We start from the raw sequence: 19,827 nt of genomic DNA, 5'->3' as shown, positions 1-19,827 counted from the left end.
CTGTGCAGGCGGCTCCCTCCTGTCGGGGGCCTATGGCTTCGCTGAACGTAAACTGGGAGACGAATTTCCGCGCCTCGTCCATGGACAGACAGGCCGCTGTCTGAGCTCCTCGCTCGCTCGTTGTAAATACGGGACGTGTGACCGTTCGCGAAGGATTTACTGTACGAGGGACCGATGGCACCTGTCGTTTTTTAACAGACCCTGTTTAAAGACGTCTTGTATAAATTATAATTTTATTTAAATAAACCTGCAGCGCTTTGTGCTAAGGCGGGGCCCCATTCCCCGGGGACTGGGCGGGGGAGGGCGGGGGGGGCGGGGGGGGGGGGCTGCCATGAGCAGCAGAGGCTGGGCCAGGCTCGGAAGCCATGAGGTGGCTTGCAGGGAGGGGCATCACAGCCTGGCGCTGGAGGCAGCGGGCAGGGGTGCCACCACCTGAGGGTGTGTGAGGAGACCGAGCACCTGGGGTGCAGGTCCTCCCCCACCCAGAGATGCCTTCTGGGGACCAGGTGCTGCCTCAAGCCTCCCGCAAGGCCCGGCCTGGGGTGGAAGGCCCCGTGGCGCTCGGGCAGCAGGCCAGAGACGGGATCGGTGTTACCGGCCTCCTTTGGGCCCTGCATTTCCATTTGTGCCTTTGACCTCGTTACGGACCAGCCCGACTTACACCGGTGCACCTGAGGCCTGCACCCAGGAGCCCCCGGCCCTGGGCGGCTGCTGGGCGTACCCAGAGGGCCAGCCTCCTGCACCCAGGCCCAGGCACTGCCTGCCCGCTGGCTCGGGAGTGGCCAGGGTGGGAACAGGCCCTGTGGGCGGGCTCCAGCTCATGGGGGGCCCTGCATCCCTGTCCATCTGTCCTGGGCTGGAACACAGCGGCACCCAGACCGCCATCCCTGGGGAGGGCCCCCCAGGCGACTCCCGACCAGATACCAGACTGGTCTCCTCACAAAATGTAATGTCCCGCCCCAACCCCACCGCTCCTCCTGATGCCGTCCCCCCACTGGGCCTTTGTGGGGAGCAGACAGACCCCCACACGGTCACCCACCCCCTGGGGCAAGGAGTGTCCATCCACAGAAGTCCGCGCCTGGTCACTGTCTGCAGTGACCGATGTGAGAATAAACAGATTAACAGGCAGAAACAGCAGCCGCGGCCGGCCTGTGCGCCATGGAGCCCAATCTGTGCCCCAACCTGTGGAGGCTCAGCTTGGGGCCGACTCTGGTGGTGAGAGCCCTGCGCTCAGTGGGCACGTGAGCTTCGACCTGCAGGCGGGTGAGGAGTGAGGTGGGATCTGCTACTGTGTCTGCACACGCGTAGGGCGGCTGTGGGGTCGGCGGCTGTGGGGTGCGGGGGGGGCTGTGGGTCGGAGTCGGGGTCGGGTGGGATGCGTTGGCGGCCACGGGGCTGTGGGGTCGGGTTGGCTGTGGGGTGGGGGGCTGTGGGGTGCGGGGGGGGGGGCTGTGGGTCGGAGTCGGGGTCGGGTGGGATGCGTTGGCGGCCACGGGGCTGTGGGGTGGGGGGCTGTGGGGTGCGGGGGGGGCTGTGGGTTGGGGTTGGGGTCGGGGTGGGATGCGTTGGCGGCCACGGGGCTGCTGGCTGTGCCCCCCGGTACGTGGCTCTCCCCAGCCGAGGGCCCGGAGACAAGAGGCACGGCGCCGGCCTCCTGGGTCTTTGTTCCCGGGGCCAGGCCTGTGGGTGCCCCGGGGCCAGGCCTGTGGGCGCCCCGGGGCCAGGCCTGTGGGCGCCCCGGGGCCAGGCCTGGCTGCAGCTCAGAGGGGCCGTCCGGGAGGACAGACAGGGACACGAACGTGACCTCAGTGAAAACCAGGCCCTCCGCGTGCCTTCGCTGTGGATCCCAGAACAGCGCCTTCTGCCAAAGTTCACTTTATTACGTCGTCTCAGACCCGTCAGAGTGCGGCCACGTCCTAACCTTGAAACCAGCAAGACCAGAGCGGACGCTGGGCCCCCTCCCAGCAGCAGGCCTGGGGGCGGGCGTTCGGCGATGAGTGAGGAGCCAGCTGATGAGTCCCCGGTCCACACCGGAGCCACGGGGGCGGAGCCATGGAGGCAGCCCTGCAGCTCCCGTGGCCGCCAGCAGCTCCGCGGTTCTCTCCGGAGCCTTCACGGAGGCAGGCCCGGCGGGTGAGGGGTTCTCCGTCCTGTGAGATGGGGGCGCCTCGGGGTCAGGAGCTCCCAGGTCCCCGTGAGTGTCCGTGTGCGGCGGGAGCTGCCACCTGGGAAGCGGGGCGCTGGCTGGCGTGTGGGAAAAGGCTCCCTGAGCGTGCACTCCGGCCGCCTGGGGGTGGGAGATGAGAGCAGCGGAGGCCCGGGGCGGCGAGGCGGGCGGCCCACGGGGGTCCCGGGGGCCCTCACGCTTCGCCGTAGACTCCAGGCCCTGCGGTGCGGCCGCCGCCCCCCACAGAGCCACCAGCCCCCCGGCTTCTTCCGGGAACAGCAGGCAGGACGGACACGCCAGCGTGCTGTCAGCTCTTTATACCCAACCCTCCTCCACCCGCAGCCACCCGATCGCCCTCCCACGCGGTCTGTTCGGAAAAAGGAAACACTGCTACAGCCGTGCTCGCCGGGGGGGGGGGGCGGGGCGGGGGGCGGGGGGCGGGGGGGGGATGGAGCGGGAGAGTCACATGCAGTCTACACGGCCCGGCACGTGGACTCGGACGCCGTCTGCCCCGCGCGGAGCCACGGGCCCGCGGAGCCCCAGGGCAGCGGCCAGCCATCGGACGCCCAGCCTTCCCGCCGCAGCCAGCGCTCCGTCACAGCCCGGCTCCCCACAGGCGGCTACAGGCACAGCCGGGCCGGGGTGTGGGGGCCCCGGGGGCCCGTCCGGGGCCGAGGCTGCAGCAACTCAAGCACCGACCACGGGGACCCGGAATGACGCCCCGCTTAAGAGGACCAAGCCGGCGATAACACGCAGAGATGAACGGGAGGTCAGCGAAGGGCAGCCGGCCTGGAATGTTACCCTCACCGCCCACGGGTCTGACGCCTCCAAGGACGCCTCCTGGCGCAAAGCATCGGCGTTTCTAACGAGACAGCTCGCACTGCCGCCCGGCGCAGCCAGGGCTGCCGGCTGACTGTCCGGGACGGAGGACGGCGGGCGCAGGCTGAGGCTGCGGAGACAGCCAGGACTCCGCAGGCCCCTCGCTAGCCTGGTCCCCTCGCGGGCGCTGCTGAGCGGGCTCCGTGCCGGGGGCACAGCCGGAAGGACCGGGAATGCCCGATGGTGAGCTCCGGTGAGGGCCGGGAGGCAGGGAGCCCACGGCGATCGGTCGGCGTGACGGGCAGGCACCTCCTGTCCAGCCGGGACAAGGATGGCCGGCTCTCCTGTGACTTGGTCTGTACAGCGACTGCCAGAGCCGCAAACGGCCGTCCTTCAATCGCCGCAGGCACAGACCGGGTCTGAGAGCCAGCGCCGTCATGGTGACTGCGGGCGGAGTCACGTGGAACGGAAAGTGCCCGGGGCGTCCCAGAGCCGCTGACAGGTGTTTTCCTAAAACCGAGGTTTAACTAGAAAAATAAACTCCTAAGTTTGAACGCAGCGCCCATGTAATGGGTCCATCGTGTTCGCTCCATTCCCACAGGCAGCCAGGCCCTCGGCGCGGTGAGGGGTCTGGCCGAGGCTCGCTACGGGCGCTCCTCGATGCCACGGGCGAAGAGCTGGACCAGCTGGCAGTGCACCCTGCGGAGACAGGCCGCTGACACCCTCCCCGCGGACAGCGGTCCCCCGGCCGCCCGGGCCCCGGGGGAAGCAGGCAGCTGCCGCCACCGGGAGACACGGCCCCACTGCCCGGCTCTCCTCGGCTCAGTGGCTGGGCCGGTGGATGCCGGGAGCCAGCACTTCACGGAGCGAGAGCACCGGGCCGGGCCCAGGCCGCGCGGGCCTGCAGGTGCAGGAGAGCGAGCGTAACATCGAGGGGCTTCTCCCGGCCGCGTGGCTCATGGCTGAGCATCGACCTCTGAACCAGGAGGTCACAGCTCGATTCCCGGCCGGGGCACACGCCCGCCTGGGCTGTCACTCCCTTCCCAGGGCGGGCGTGCGGGAGGCAGCCGATCCGTGGTTCTCCCTCACCGTGGAGTTTCTGTCTCGCTCCCTCTCCCTTCCTCTCTGAGACCAGTAAGGATCTCTGTGACAGGGGTGGACACCTGGCGTGTCCCAGGTTAGACCACAGCACCCACAGGGCGTGTGCCACCTGGGAGCCCAGGCGCCCTGGCCACACGTGCTCCCCACTGGGGCTCCGAGCGGCAGGAAGCCCAGCTCAGGGCCGTGAGCCCCAGCGGCGTGGCGCCTGCCCCGCGGTGGCAGTGGTGGTGGCGGTGGGGACGGTGGTGGGGACGGTGGTGGGGACGGTGGTGGGGACGGTGGTGGGGACGGAGACGGTGGTGGTGGCGGGGATGGTGGCGGGGATGGTGGTGGGGATGGTGGCGGGGATGGTGGCAGGGACGGGGACGGTGGCGGTGGTGGGGATGGTGGCGTTGCAGTGGTGGGGACGGTGGTGGGGATGGTGGTGGGGATGGTGGTGGGGATGGTGGTGGGGATGGTGGTGGGGACGGTGGCAGGGACGGTGGCGGGGACGGTGGCGGGGATGGTGGTGGGGACGGTGGCGGTGTTGGTGGTGGCGTTGGCAGTGGTGGGGACGGTGGCGGTGTTGGTGGTGGCGTTGGCAGTGGTGGGGACGGTGGCGGGGATGGTGGCGGGGATGGGGACGGTGGTGGTGGTGGTGGTGGTGGCGTTGGCGGGGATGGGGACGGTGGCGGGGATGGGGACGGTGGTGGTGGTGGTGGTGGTGGCGTTGGCGGTGGCGGGGACGGTGGTGGGGATGGTGGCGGGGACGGTGGCGGTGTTGGTGGTGGTGTTGGCAGTGGCGGGGACGGTGGCGGGGATGGGGACGGGAATGTCACACCCACCTGACCTCCACGGCGGACCCGCTCAGCACCTCCCCGTCGCAGTTCCAGGAGCTGCTGGCTGCGCTGCAGCAGCAGGAGGGGTGCTGGCTGCAGATCTGGCCCAGCCCCTGCTTGCCCCGCTCGCCCAGCTCGCCGTCCTCGTCCTCCACCTGCTTCGACACGAACTGGAACCTCTTGACGCGGTAAACCTCCACGAAGGTGAAGTCGAACTGGCAGGAGAGGGCGGGGCGCCTGAGCCGCGGGGACGCCCTGGCCCAAGTGCTCCTGCCCTCCCCGTGCTCCCCACAAGGACGCGGCCGGCCGCGCTGCCCGTGCGGGGCGGTCTGAGCGGGCAGGAGGCCGGGACCCGCCTTCCCAGGCTCCCGGCTCACACTGCCCCGGAGCCCGCCGCGCCTGCCCCGGTGACGGCTCACACTGCCCCCCGTAGCCCGCCCCGGTGACGGCTCACACTGCCCCCCGGAGCCCGCCCCGGTGACGGCTCACACTGCCCCGGAGCCCGCCCCGGTGACGGCTCACACTGCCCCGGAGCCCGCCCCGGTGACCGCTCACACTGCCCCGGAGCCCGCCCCGGTGACGGCTCACACTGCCCCGGAGCCCGCCCCGGTGACGGCTCACACTGCCCCCGGAGCCCCGCCCCGGTGACGGCTCACACTGCCCCGGAGCCCGCCCCGGTGACGGCTCACACTGCCCCGGAGCCCGCCCCGTTGACCGCTCACACTGCCCCGGAGCCCGCCCCGTGTCGGCTCACACTGCCCCGGAGCCCGCCATGCCCACCCCGGTGACGGCTCACACTGCCCCGGAGCCCGCCCCGGTGACGGCTCACACTGCCCCGGAGCCCGCCCCGGTGACGGCTCACACTGCCCCGGAGCCCGCCCCGGTGACGGCTCACACTGCCCCCCGGAGCCCGCCCCGGTGACGGCTCACACTGCCCCGGAGCCTGCCGCGCCTGCCGCACCCGCCGTGCCCACCGCACCCACCACAGTAACGGCTCACACTGCCCCCAGACCCCGACTAGGGCCCGCCAGCGGCCGTGGAGCCAGCCCGGCACCCAGTAGGCCCGCCCAGCGGCCCAAAGGGCCAGCCCTGCACCCAGTAGGACGCCCCAGCGGCCGCGGAGCCAGCCCGGCACCCAGTAGGACGCCCCAGCGGCCGTGGAGCCAGCCCGGCACCGGGCAGGCCCCGGCGCCCCGCACTCACCTGGTCGCGCTGGTTGGTGTGCCGGAGGAGGAAGCGCAGGAAGTTGAAGCGGGAGCACTTGCGGATGAGGATCAGGTCGGTGGACCCGTCGCCCAGGTGGGCGGCCGGGGACAGGCCGCGGGGGCTCCGGGGACAAGCGCAGGACATGTTGGCGGCGTTGATGGCCAGGAACTTGCCGCAGATGACCTTCCACTCCTCCACGTCCTCTGCGGCACGGACAGCGCCACCCTCAGGGCCTGCCGGCCACGCCCAGGGCCACGCGCACCCTCTGGCGTGGACACCAGGACACCGCACGGAGGCCGTGCGCTCACCGGACACTCCCTGCCACCCCGGGGGCCGGGCGGGCCGCCGAGAGACCCCCTCTCTCACGACGGAGGAGGCACTCCCCTTCCAGGCCGTGCCCACGCCCTCGGACCCACCGCGGGCCTCCCGGGCCTGGACCAGGTGCCGGCCACGCGGTGCCACGGCGGCTCCCAGCCTCTCCCCGGGCCTGGCCCGCGGCCACACAGCCGCCGGAGCGGACAGCGCGGGGACAGCGCGGGGACAGGCGGGGACAGGCGGGGACAGGCGGGGACAGCGCGGGGACAGGCGGGGACAGGCGGGGACAGGGCGGGGACAGGCGGGGACAGCGCGGGGACAGCGCGGGGACAGCGCGGGGACAGGGCGGGGACAGGCGGGGACAGGCGGGGACAGCGCGGGGACAGCGCGGGGGACAGGGCGGGGACAGGCGGGGACAAGCGCGGGGACAGCGCGGGGACAGCGCGGGGTTCAGGCGGGGACAGGCGGGGACAAGCGCGGGGACAAAGCGCGGGGACAGCGCGGGGACAGCGCGGGGACAGGCGGGGACAGCGCGGGGACAGCGCGGGGACAGGCGGGGACAGCGCGGGGACAGCGCGGGGACAGGCGGGGACAGCGCGGGGACAGCGCGGGGACAGCGCGGGGACAGGCGGGGACAGCGCGGGCACAGGGGACGGGGACGGAGAGGACGGAGAGCGATGGAGGGGACGGAGCGGACGGAGGGGGACGGAGGGGGACGGAGGGGGACAGAGGGGACGGAGGGGACGGAGGGGACGGAGGGGGACGGAGCTGCCGGCGTACCCGAGCCCTCCAGGCCGTACAGCGACCGCTTCTGCTCCTCCTCCAGCTGCTGCTTGCTCTGCCGGCAGACGAAGCACCTGGAATGGGAGGGGCCGCTCGCCGTCCGCCCGCCCAGCGGCAGCCTCTGCGCCCCATGGCGCCTGTCCCCCCCCCCCCCGCAGCACCCACACGGCGCCTGTCCCCCCCCCCCCCCGCAGCGTCCACACGGCGCCTGTCCCCCCCCCCCGCAGCGTCCACACGGCGCCTGTCCCCCCCCCCCGCAGCGTCCACACGGCGCCTGTCCCCCCTCCCCGCAGCGTCCACACGGCGCCTGTCCCCCCCCCCCCCGCAGCGTCCACACGGCGCCTGTCCCCCCCCCCCGCAGCACCCACACGGCGCCTGTCCCCCCCCCCCCCGCAGCGTCCACACGGCGCCTGTCCCCCCCCCCCCCCCCCGCCCGCAGCGTCCACAGGGTGCCTGACACTTCCCCCAGGTGGCGCCCACAATGGCGCCTGGCCCTCCCCAGGCAGTGCCATCCGCAGGGCCCCCCTCCCCCTCCCCCCTCCTCCTCCCCCCTCCCCCCTCTCCCTCCCCCTCCCTCCCCCCTCCCCCTCCCCCTCCTCCCTCCTCCTCCCCCCTCCTCCTCCCCCTCCCCTCTCCCTCCCCCTCCCTCCCCTCCCCCTCCCTCCCCCCCTCCCCCCCCCCCCCCCCCCCCCGGCCCGCAGCTCACCCGCCCGGCAGGGCTTCCCGTCCCGCGGCGAGCCCACCGTGTGCTGCGCCGGGAGGAAGGACACGGTGCCCTCGTAGCAGTGGTGGGACAGGAAGGTCTTCAGGCCTGGGGGGCGGGCGGAGAGGGGAAGCAGCCAGGTCACCCCGACACCTCTGACACCCCCCGACACCCCCGACGGAGCGGCCGTCGGAGCCTGGGGAGCGGGCCCCTGGGGCCTTCCGGGGGCAGCACAGGGCGGGCTCAGCCAGCACCGGGACCGAGGGCCGCCCGCCCGCCCGCCCGCCGCGCTGGGCAGCACAGCCAGGGTGCAGGCCCGCGGGACCCGTGTGACAGCTGCCACGCTGCGCGCCTGCCACCAGGGCCGCGTGCTCCGACCGAGGCTCGTGGTGGCGCCTCTGAAGCCGGCTGTCTGGCGCTGAGCCACGTTCAGGGCAGGCCCCAGGGCCCTCCGCCCCTCCACGGCTGTCCGTGGTGCCCTGGCTCCCAGCTCATCCGGCGACTATGGCGCCTTGTCAGCACTCGGGACGAAGACCAGGGCGACAGCGCCACCCAGAGCCGCTCTGGCAAAGTGTGCCGGCAGCACGCCGAGGCGGGCACAGCGCCCGAGCTGGCTGGCCCCACGCGCCACCCCGAGCGCACGGCAGGACCGACCGCGTCCGGAGGTGTGGACAGCGGTGCCCCAGCCACGCACACCGTCCCCCGTGAGGCCTGGGGTGACCCGGCTCCGCGGCCCCCGCTCCGTGGCCGGGTGAGGGGAGGCGGTCCCAGCGCGCCCAGGAGCCTGCGGGGTCTGTGTCCGGGGCGCCCGCCTCCCGGGCGCTGTCACCTGAGAAGTCGTATCGGATGAGCCCCATCCAGCGCTGCTTCTCGCTGTCCTTGACGATGTCGCCGTAGAAGCCGTAGCCCAGCAGCGACACGGAGTAGCGCAGCAGCGCCCCATGGTGGTGCACCGCGGACACGTCCATGGCCAGCGAGTCCCCTGCAGGAGAGGCGGCGGGCGCCTCCGTCAGCCCCCGCCCCCGCCCCCGCCCCCACGCGCAGCACCCGGAGACAGACAGGCCGGACGCAGGGGCCGCAGCCTGGGGACCAGCGAGGACCCGCGGACGGGGCTCCGGGAAGAGGCCCGTCTTAGGAAACGCAGTCACCGCCCGAGTGGGCGCAGCCTGTCCGGCCTCAGCCCCTGACCCGGAGGGAGCTGCAGGCAGGACACGGCGGCGGCAGGGCCCTTCCTGAGCAGCCGCCCCGCCCGTGACGAGGGGCCCTGGGTGCAGGCAGAGCCGAGGGCAGGGTCCCCGAGCCTGGGACAGGGGGGCAGCCCGGCCAGGGCCCGGGTAACGCCCCCAGGCTCTGGAAGGGTCCACGCAGGGTCTGCGTGTGCAGAACCCGAGGCGGGGAGGGGAGATGAGTGGGACCCATCCCAGGGCTCACCCACGATGAGGGGGGACCCACCCTGGGCTCACCCACGATGAGGGGGGACCCACCCTGGGCTCACCCACGATGAGGGGGGACCCACCCTGGGCTCACCCACGATGAGGGGGGGACCCACCCTGGGCTCACCCACGGTGAGGGGGGACCCACCCCCGGGCTCACCCACGGTGAGGGGTGATGGGCGGCCCACCCCGGGGCTCACCCAGGATGATGGGTGATGGGTGGGCCCACTCCCCGGCTCACCCACGATGATGGGGGACCCTCCCCCGGGCTCACCCACAGTGAGGGGGGACCCACCCCCGGGCTCACCCACGATGAGGGGGGACCCTCCCCCGGGCTCACCCACGATGAGGGGGGACCCACCCCCGGGCTCACCCACGGTGAGGGGGGACCCTCCCCCGGGCTCACCCACGGTGAGGGGGGACCCTCCCCCGGGCTCACCCACGATGAGGGGGGACCCACCCCCGGGCTCACCCACGATGAGGGGGGACCCACCCCCGGGCTCACCCACGGTGAGGGGGGACCCACCCCCGGGCTCACCCACGATGATGGGGGACCCTCCCCCGGGCTCACCCACAGTGAGGGGGGACCCTCCCCCGGGCTCACCCACGATGAGGGGGGACCCTCCCCCGGGCTCACCCACGGTGAGGGGGGACCCACCCCCGGGCTCACCCACGGTGAGGGGGGACCCTCCCCCGGGCTCACCCACGGTGAGGGGGGACCCTCCCCCGGGCTCACCCACGATGAGGGGGGACCCACCCCCGGGCTCACCCACGATGAGGGGGGACCCTCCCCGGGCTCACCCACGATGAGGGGGGACCCACCCCCGGGCTCACCCACGATGGGGGGGACCCTCCCCCGGGCTCACCCACGGTGAGGGGGGACCCTCCCCCGGGCTCACCCACGATGAGGGGGGACCCACCCCCGGGCTCACCCACGATGATGGTGGACCCACTCCCCGGCTCACCCAGGATGAGGGGGACCCTCCCCCGGGCTCACCCACGATGAGGGGGGACCCACCCCCGGGCTCACCCACGATGATGTGCAGGGCGGAGGTCTTCGGGTCGTTGATGCCGATGGTGGAGTAACACACACAGTCTGTGGACCCTGAGGAGGAAGAGGCCGTAACACTGCGGTGATTGTGAAAACTAAGCGTCCGGAAAGTGCGCGGCTCCTCCTTTCCCTCCGGGCCGAGTGAGAAAGGAATAAACGTGGTTTATCTACAAAGGGAACCCCTCAAAGAGGCCGAGCTGCTCGGCAATTCCGCCCACAAGCTCCTCGGTGGGGGGGCAGCCCCGAGAAACGCCTGCGGGGCCGCGGTGGGGCCGTCCGCGCCTGCCCCCCGGGCCCCCTCGCCGGGGCCCCTCCCGGGCCCTCTCCCCCGGGGCTCCCCCCCGGCCCCTCCCCAGCCCCCCTCCCCCTGGCCCCCTCCCCCGGGCCCCCTCCCCCAGGCCCTCTCCCCTGGGCCCCCCTCCCCCAGACCCCCCTCCCCCGGGGCTCCCCCCCGGCCCCTCCCCGGCCCCCCTCCCCCAGACCCCCCCTCCCCCGGGCCCCCTTGCCCGGCCCCTCCCCGGCCCCTCTCCCCCGGGCCCCCCCCGGGCCCCCTCCCCAGCCCCTCCCCCGGGGCCCCCCCCGCCCCTCCCCGGCCCCCCTCCCCCAGACCCCCTCCCCGGGTGCCCCCCGGCCCCCCTCCCCCGGGCCCCCTTCCCGGGCCCCCTCCCCAGCCCCCTCCCCGGCCCCCTCCCCCGGGCCCCCTCCCTGGGCCCCTCCCGGGCCCTGTCCCCCAGGCCCCCCTCCCCGGGGGCGTGCAGACCGCGCGGCTGGAGGTCACAGACGTGCGCGCCCTGGCTGAGCCCGCGGGGGCCGCCGTGGTCCGCACGTGGGTGCCCTCAGAGCGCCAGCCAGCCGGCCCGGGGCATGCTGGGAAGCCCGATCCCCCCAGGTCCGGCCTGCTCCGAAACTGGGTCAGAATCCAGGTCACCTGGGCTGCGTGGGCAGGGAACCCCAGCACCATCTCATGCCCGAGGCCTGACCCCACGCCCGCTGACTCAGGCTTGGGACGGGCTGGGCAGGGATCTGAGGAGACGAGCTGAGGAGCTGGAGAGCCCTGGGCGGCGTTTCCCACAACAAACCCCGTGGGGCTCTGCCGCTGCTCAGCGCCGCCGCCGCCAGCGCCAGCAGGGTGAGCAGGCAGATGCTCTGGGGCCACCCCGCCCCCGACAGGTCTCTCCGTCAGGGGCGCAGGGAGGCCTCCCAGCCCCCATCCCAGCCGCGGACTCGGCTGCGGCTCCCGTGGTCCCGGGTGGGCGCGGGCACTGGGCGCGGGCGGGCGCCGCGTCCTACCTGCGGGAATGATGCCGATGCGCAGCGGGCAGGGCACCAGCGCCGCCAGGGGCTCGTTCTGGTCCACACCGGCCGCCCGCTGCGTCCTGCCGACCAGCCCGTGCAGCACCTCGCTGAACATGCCGTCCCCGCCGACGCACACCACCCTGCGGGCAGCACCGCTCATGAGGCCCCGCACGCCCCCCAGCCTCCTCCTGGCGCCCCTGCGGGGGGCACGTGTCCCTGAGCAGGACAGGCCTGGCTCCTGGGGACAATCCTCGGCCCGCCACGCTCCCATAAGCCTATGTAAACAGTGTGGTCACGCCTGTAACACATGCACACCAGGTAGGCAGCGTGGTCACGCCTGTAGCACATGCACACCAGGTAGGCAGTGTGGTCACGCCTGTAGCACATGCACACCATGTAGGCAGTGTGGTCACGCCTGTAACACATGCACACCATGTAGGCAGCGTGGTCACGCCTGTAACACATGCACACCATGTAGGCAGCGTGGTCACGCCTGTAGCACATGCACACCAGGTAGGCAGTGTGGTCACGCCTGTAACATATGCACACCAGGTAGGCAGTGTGGTCACGCCTGTAGCACATGCACACCATGTAGGCAGTGTGGTCACGCCTGTAGCACATGCACACCAGGTAGGCAGTGTGGTCACGCCTGTAACACATGCACACCAGGTAGGCAGTGTGGTCACGCCTGTAGCACATGCACACCATGTAGGCAGTGTGGTCACGCCTGTAGCACATGCACACCAGGTAGGCAGCGTGGTCACGCCTGTAGCACATGCACACCAGGTAGGCAGCGTGGTCACGCCTGTAGCACATGCACACCATGTAGGCAGTGTGGTCACGCCTGTAACACATGCACACCATGTAGGCAGTGTGGTCACGCCTGTAACACATGCACACCATGTAGGCAGCGTGGTCACGCCTGTAACACATGCACACCAGGTAGGCAGTGTGGTCACGCCTGTAACATATGCACACCAGGTAGGCAGTGTGGTCACGCCCGCCACGTGTTCGCCAGCCTGTGTCGGCAGGAAGACCACAGGAGGCACACTCGGGCCGCGGTCCCTCGGCCCAGACGGGCCCTGAGGGCCTGTCCGTCGGGAGGGGGCCGCGGGCGGCGCGCTCACCCGTCGTAGCTGTCCAGGCTCATCTCGTGCAGGGCCTCCCTGGCGTGGTTGGCGCACTCCGTGACTGCGGGCAAAGGCGGCGTCAGGGCGGAGGGGCAGCGGGCCTCGATTCCCTCGTCCGGACGTCTCTCTCTCGCCCTCTCCCTACCTCTGACGTCAACTTTTAGACGTCCACGGCCACAGTCCCGAGCCCACTCCGCGTGTCCCGCCCGCCCGCCCGCCCGGCGCCTCACCCACGACCTCGGTGGCGATGGCGGCCAGCGCGAACAGCGGCGCCACCTTCCGCTCGTAGATGCGCAGGCCCCGGCCCTTCCCGCCGAACGGGTTGATGAACACGAGCAGGCGCTTCGGTCTACAGGCTGCAAAACACCGCGTGGGCAGGGGCGTGGGCGTGGGCAGGGGCGTGGGCGTGGGCAGGGGGCGTGGGCGTGGGCAGGGGCGTGGGCGTGGGCAGGGGCGTGGGCGTGGGCAGGCCGATGTCTACGCCTGAAGCCCAGGAGCCTGGCACCACCGGGAAGTTGGCTCCTGGGCCGGGGCAAACAAAGGCGCCCTCACAGGACACAGCCCAGCACGGCTGAGGAAAGATCAATGCACCAGGTCAGAATGAAGACCGCTCACCACCACGAGGAGAGAAGCCCTGGCAGTGTGGCTCAGTGGATAGAGCGTCGGCCTGCAGTCCCAGGTTCGATTCTGGTCGAGGGCACAGGCCCTGGCCGAGGTGCACGCAGGAGGCAGCCAGTCCCTGTCTCTCCGCCCCTCACTCCCTCCCCGCTCGCTCTGAGAGTCGGGAACGCACGCCCTCCAGTGGAGATGAATGGAAGCAACAACACGTACTCAGCCTGTCCAGCTGCTCCCGCAGGGCCTGCAGCCACAGATGGCACAGCTGCTCGTCCCCAACGCAGAACGTCACCGGCTCGCACCTCCAGCGCCGGCGCCGCGCCCGCTTCACGCAGTGCACTGCGGGGACAGAGCCTGTTCCCGCGGCCGCCCGCCCGCCCGGCCCCGCAGCCACGGAGTCCGTCCCACAGCCACGGAGCCCGTCCCGCAGCCACGGAGCCCGTCCCGCAGCCACGGAGCCCGTCCCGCAGGCCACGGAGCCCGTCCCACAGGCCACTGAGCCCGTCCCACGGCCACGAATCCCGTCCCACAGGCCACGGAGCCCGTCCCACAGGCCACGGAGCCCGTCCCACAGGCCACGGAGCCCGTCCCACAGGCCACGGAGCCCATCCCACAGGCCACTAAGCCTGTCCCACAGCCACGGAGCTCGTCCCCGCGGCCACGCAGCTCGTCCCACAGCCTCGGGGACTCCCACGGCCGAGAGGGAAACCCTCCTCCCGTTCTCTGACCCGTGACCGGGGACAGCGATGGAGAGAGAAGATGCCCGCACCAAAGCCGCGCGGGGAGGGCTCGGGGAGGCCGTGGCAGAGGCACGAGGCAGCACTGTGCTGGGTGACGGTGACAAAGGCCCCTTTCCGGCCGCCTGCGGGGTGCGGGGCGCCGGGGCGGGCACTGTGGACGGGCACAGGGGCAGACACCAGGGCGGGCACTGTGGACGGGCACTGTGGGTGGGCACTGTGGACGGGCACTGTGGGTGGGCACTGTGGACGGGCACTGTGGACGGGCACTGTGGACGGGCACCGGGGCGGACACCAGGGCGGGCACTGTGGACAGGCACCGGGGCGGGCACTGTGGGTGGGCACTGTGGACGGGCACCGGGACAAGTGCTGTGGGCAGGCGCCAGGCGGGCGCCGTGGAGAACAGCGGCTCCGTACCTGTGAACGCGAAGGGCGGCTCCATCTTCTGCCACTTGCCGCTGCCATAGGGCCTCCCGTGGCTGTCGGTCTCCTCCACGGCGACGATCTCCGCCACGGGCACCGAGCAGGCGCCTGCAACGACACCGGGCCCCGTCACCCCCTCGCCGGCCAGGTGACCACGGAGGCCGCCTCCACAAGGCGGACCCTCTGCTTCCCAGTCCTTTTTATTATTGTTGTTGTTATCGGTTTCAGGGAGGAGAGAGAGAAACATCAGTGAAGAGAGAGAATCACGACCGGCTGCTCCTGCACGCCCCCGCTGGGGAGGGCACCACAATCGGGGCCTGTGCCGACCGGGAACGGAACCCGGACCTCCTGGCTCACAGCTCAGTGCTCAGCCACGGAGCCGCGGGCGGGCTGCTCTCCCGGCCCAGTGCGTGCGCCCCCGGCCTGCGGACGGACGGCTCTTTAAGGTCGGGGTGTTTTAGCCGTGCGTCCTCGGCTTCTACAGCGCAGTCATTCCTTCGTGGCAACGACGATTTACGGAGGGTCAGCCAGTGCCTGCTCTTGTCAATAAAGTTTTATTGGCACACAGCCACACGCCTTATGTGCCCACTGCCTGCAGCCGCTTTTCCTGCTGACAGCAGAGCGGAGGCACTGACCCACAGAGCCTGGACTATTTGCGTCTGGCCCTTTAAGAAAAAGCTGCTGACCTATTTCAGAATAACAAACAGCCGTTCACCTTGGAATAATCTCAGGACAATGGCGTTCCCTCCCTCCTCTCCCCCTGCTGCTCAGTCATGTGACCTGAGGAGAACCGAGGCCAGAGCTGAAGAGAGTGCAGGGAGGACACCGGGTCACCAACAGCCCGGCGCCTGTCCCTGCCGTGGCTGCCCACGTGTGGCTGCCCACGATTGGGGGCACACCTTATAAACACAGCCACAACCTGCCCGAGGAGCTGGCCACCGGCTGGGGCGTCCCAGGGGGAGCCAGGGCAGAGCCCATTCCCACCCTCCCCTCCCGCTGCCCCCCCCATACACACACACACACACACACACACACACACGGCTCTCAGCCCCAATCCAGAAAGACCCCCCTCGGAGTCTGAGTGTGGTCACTGCCGCCAGGGGTGTAATCCAGGCACAGTGTCAGTCTCTTTCAAGTTCAACCACTCTGCCAGGCTTCCTGTTTGCCACCACCCCGCTTCCGCCAGGGAGCACACCCTGGCTCCCCGCTCCTCGGAGCAGCCTCTCGGGGCGCAGGAGGGCCGGCCCCCACTTCCTTTTGCTCCTGGACTCCCGCAGCGCGGCGGCCGAGAGCCTGGATCCAGAGCCGGCTCCTCCGCCCGCCCTGGCCCGCGGGCCATCAGCCGGCTTCCACTCTCTCCTCTGAGCACAGGAGGGGGGCTCAATCCACTCCCCCGCCTGTGCCCCGAGCCCCAGGGCGGCCCCAGCCTGGCCTCCGGGCCTCCCACAGCCTCCAGCCCACGTCCCCTCCAGGCCCCGTCCGTCAGCTGGGCACTGCCCTCTGCCCACTGAGCCCAGTGTCCGGGGTGCCTGCCTCCTGCGGGGCCCGGTGGGTCTGGGGGGGCCGCCAGGAGGAACCCCAGGGCCGGCGCAGCTGTGCGCCCCATCACGGTGCCGAGCAGAGCGGATGCACAGGCCGTCCCGGGAGGAAGTCAGAGGCCCAGCGCCGGGGAGGGGGTCCCGGCAGGAAGCTCGGATGCACCCGCACCACAGTGCCTGTGGGGGGCAGCAGGTCCCTCCGGGCGGATGTGCCCGCTGGGGAGGGCGTGGGCAGCCTGCAGATGCCGCGGACCGAGAGGGGACGCTGCGGCCGGAGCCATAATAGCAGGCTGCGGGGACGCCAACGCGGCAGGCAGGCAGGCAGGCAGGCAGGGAGCGTCCCACACGGAGGCTGGCCTCAGGCAGGGCGGGCACAGTGGGGACCTCCAACAGGACGAGGCAGGCGGGTCCCCTCAAGCCCAGAGCCTCGGGAGCGGGCCGGGCGTTACAGAGGGAGTCAGACGCAGGGCCCTCGTGAGGGTGGAGGGCGATTCCCGGCGTGACATCACTCCGAGGGGCACCGGACACCCTGCCGCAGGCTTCTGGGGACGCCAAGGCCAGAAACCAAACGGTGGTCACGGGCCTGAGGCCACCCTTGACCTTGGTCGGACATACATTCCAACTCGGCCCCCTGCCTGCAGACCTACAGCCTCCGCGTCAGAAACGCCCGCAGCACCGGCCACAGCGCCCCCACGGCCCCGAGACCCAGCCCTGCTCACCACGCTCCGGCCGGCCCAGGCCAGCCGCGCGGTGCCTGCTCTGTCCACTCCCGGTGGGGCCACAGGGGCCTTGAGGAATGTGAGGCCGGGGAAGCCGCCATGGCACTCACCAAGTCGCCCTCAGCCCTGCCAGTACCAGGCCGGTGCCCCCCACCTTCCCCCACCTCCCAGCACGTCCATGCTGGCCTCCCGGCTGCCTCTGTGGGGCCTTTGCGCTCGCTGCTCCTCCGGCTGGACCGTCTCCCCAAAGCTGTCCCTCCAGGTCTGTCAATGCCAGAGGGAGGGGAGGGCTGCTGGGACCCCTTCCACGTGCCCTGCCCCCTGCGGGGCTCACACACACACACACACACACACACACACACACGCACCCGTGCGCCCCCTCTTCGGTCCCCCCAGTGGACCCGTGGGCTGGGACTCGGTCACAGGACCTGAGCTGGGCACTGCCCGGGCCCCGGGCCTCCCCAGCAGCTGGGGCAGAGGAGTGTACGGAGCGGGCACGCTCGCACTGCCCTCACCTGCGCCCGCCGTCCTGCCCCCCTGCACACCTGGTCTGCAGCCCCGCCTCCGGGATCCAATGACACCCAGGGCCCAGCTTGTCCTTGTCCACCGCGTCCTCCCTTCTGTCTAAGCTACAGCCGGGCAGGGAGGCCTGTGCCGGACCCCGTGACGCCCCCACGCCGGCCACCGGCAGCAGCCCTACGCCCCCTTTGCTTTTCTCCGAAAAGCCCCTCCCGCCCAGGCCCCCCAGGGTTGGGGTCCCTTTAGGAGGCGCCTCTGTCCGGGTTCCAGGAGCCCGCCTGGGGCTGCGGGCGCCCTGGGGACCCTCCTCACTCTCCCCACTCCCGTTCCCGCAGTGCCCCTCAGGTCCAGGGGTGGGGACCCCGACCCAGCACCTCCGGGTCACGACCCCTCCTCGCCCCCCGGGACTGCATCCCGCGGGCGCCCCCGCTCCCGTGGACCCTGTCCGGAGGGACTGCTCCCCGCCCCGCAGACCCCCCGCCCCGCGGCCCCACGCCCCGCACCCCCATCCCGCCCCGCGGACCCCCGCACCCCCGGGCCCCTGCACCCCCATCCCGCCCCGCGGACCCCCCGCCCCGCGGACCCCCCGCCCCGCAGACCCCCCGCCCCGCGGCCCCCCGCCCGGCACCCCCATCCCGCCCCGCGGACCCCCGCACCCCCATCCCGCCCCGCGGACCCCCCGCCCCGCGGACCCCCCGCCCCGCAGACCCCCCGCCCCGCGGCCCCCGCCCGGCACCCCCATCCCGCCCCCGCGGACCCCCGCACCCCCATCCCGCCCCGCCGACCCCCCGCCCGCGGCCCCCCGCCCCGCACCCCCATCCCGCCCCGCGGCCTCCCCTCGGACCCGGCCACTCACCCGCCCCGCGGACCCCCCCGCCCCGCGGACCTCCCGCACCCCCGGGCCCCCGCACCCCCGCCCCGCACCCCCATCCCGCCCCGCGGACCCCCCGCCCCGCGGCCTCCCCCTCGGACCCGGCCACTCACCCGCCCCGGGCGCGCCGGCCCCGGGCCCCGGGCTGGGCCCCCAGCGCAGCAGCGCCCGCGCGGGCTCCAGGCTGACGGCGCAGCGCTGCCGCCGCACCCACAGCACCGAGCGCAGCGGCTCGGCCGCCCCCATCGCGCCCGGCGCCGCCCGGCCTGGGGTGCGGGGGACCGGACGGGGCGGGGGACGGGACGGGATGGGGGGCGCGGGGGGCGCGGGACCGTTAGCGGCCCCGGAGCGGCGCGCGGGGCGGGGCGGGGCGTTGCGTCACCCCGTCGCCGGCTCCGTCTCCGCACGCAGCGCGGCCGGGGGCGGGGCGGGGGGGGGCCGGGCGGGGCCCGGGGCGCCGGGAGCGCGGGGTCTGCGGGCGCCGAGCCGGGCCGGGAGCGGAGCCGGAGCGGGCCCGCGGGGCGGGTGGCCGGAGGCCGGAGGCAGGTCCCGCCCGCAGCGCCGCCGGGCTCAGCAGCGCCTCCTGGCGGGGCCGGGACACACGGTCCCTGGCGCAGACGTTCACCCGGGGCGCCGCGGGGGCGGCCCTGGGAGGGGGGCGGGACCCACGCCGTCCGGGCCGCCACCCCCGGGCACGTGACTGGGCACCTTCTGGGATCCCCTCCCCTCCGGGCCGTCCCGGGAAATAAGCCGGGAGGTGCGGCCCCGGGGGAGACCCGGTGCAAGGGGCCACCCTCCCCTGCCTGCAGGCCCACCCTGGGCCCCCCTCTGGGCCCGGGGCCCCGTGTGCGCGCCCAGGCTGCGGGGAGCCCTGCGGAGGCCGGGCTGCAGGAGCAGCTGGTCCCGGGCCCGGCCGGGGCTCACCGCCAGCCTGCCAGGGGGTGCTGGCGGGTGGGCGCCCGGGAGCCACAGGCCAGGGGGCTGCAGGCTGCAGGCAGGAAGGCTGGCGGAGGAGGAGGCGGCTCCTGGGCCCTGGGGGGACGGGTAAGGAGAGGGAGCTGCTGTCTGAGCCCAGATTCAACCTTCCCTTGGGGGGGGCGGTCTTCCCTGACCGGCAAGGAAGCCATGGCCGCCCCACACCCCGGGGAGACCTGCCTCGGAGCAGGTCCCCTCCTCGGCTCCAGGAAGGCCTGACACAGCCCGGGCACAGCCGCCCGGGCACCTGCCCCAGATTTATCAATGAATGCTGTGCCGGGAGAAGGCGACGTGTCTTAAAGGCACAGGGCCCAGAAATGGCCGAGGTCTGGCTCCCAGGCCCCAGCCACCTGCCTCCGGTCGGCTCTTGGCCGGGCGTCCCCCAGGGCCTCCCACAGGAGCCGGCCCGGCAGAGGGCGAGCCCACATCCTGGCCGCCGGTGCCTGGCACCACGTCGGCACATGCCCGGCTCCTACGCTGCCAGCACCCATGATTCACGCTCCCGGGAGCCCAGCCCAGCTCCGCCGGGTGCTGGGCGCGCGGAGCCGGCCGGGCGGCCATAGGGCAGAGGGTGATGTGCTGCCCCGCCCCTCCGCGGGCCAGGCGTG

The 19,827-nt window shown here is 72.8% G+C and overlaps 1 protein-coding gene across 1 annotated transcript; it reads right to left on the bottom strand.

The window, feature by feature from the left end:
* Positions 1 to 2,577: 2,577 nt before the first annotated feature.
* Positions 2,578 to 18,540, bottom strand: CERK (ceramide kinase). Its single transcript, XM_036420222.2, has 13 exons — positions 18,358 to 18,540; positions 14,592 to 14,705; positions 13,654 to 13,776; positions 13,053 to 13,178; positions 12,820 to 12,883; positions 11,687 to 11,832; positions 10,376 to 10,450; positions 8,742 to 8,894; positions 7,912 to 8,020; positions 7,207 to 7,283; positions 6,109 to 6,314; positions 4,912 to 5,120; positions 2,578 to 3,685 (listed from the first exon to the last, which is right to left on the bottom strand). Exons 1-13 carry the CDS (start codon positions 18,488 to 18,490, stop codon positions 3,631 to 3,633), a joined length of 1,590 nt encoding a protein of 529 aa, XP_036276115.1. The 5' UTR covers positions 18,491 to 18,540; the 3' UTR covers positions 2,578 to 3,630.
* Positions 18,541 to 19,827: the final 1,287 nt, after the last annotated feature.

This window comes from Pipistrellus kuhlii, unplaced genomic scaffold, assembly GCF_014108245.1.
Source record: "Pipistrellus kuhlii isolate mPipKuh1 unplaced genomic scaffold, mPipKuh1.p scaffold_m20_p_64, whole genome shotgun sequence".
NCBI lineage: Eukaryota > Metazoa > Chordata > Mammalia > Chiroptera > Vespertilionidae > Pipistrellus > Pipistrellus kuhlii.
Note: the sequence above shows the minus strand (reverse complement) of the source record. Positions and strands in the feature narration are given on the sequence as shown.

Bases quoted from the DNA above. Each gene is read 5' to 3' on its own strand.
- CERK (XM_036420222.2), bottom strand. From the start codon at position 18,490: ATGGGGGCGGCCGAGCCGCTGCGCTCGGTGCTGTGGGTGCGGCGGCAG. The intron at 13,777-14,591 runs GTACGGAGCCGC...CTGTCCCCGCAG, and splicing joins GCCGCCCTTCGCGTTCACAG to TGCACTGCGTGAAGCGGGCG. The intron at 6,315-7,206 runs GTACGCCGGCAG...TCCGTGCCGCAG, and splicing joins GTACGGCCTGGAGGGCTCGG to AGGACGTGGAGGAGTGGAAG.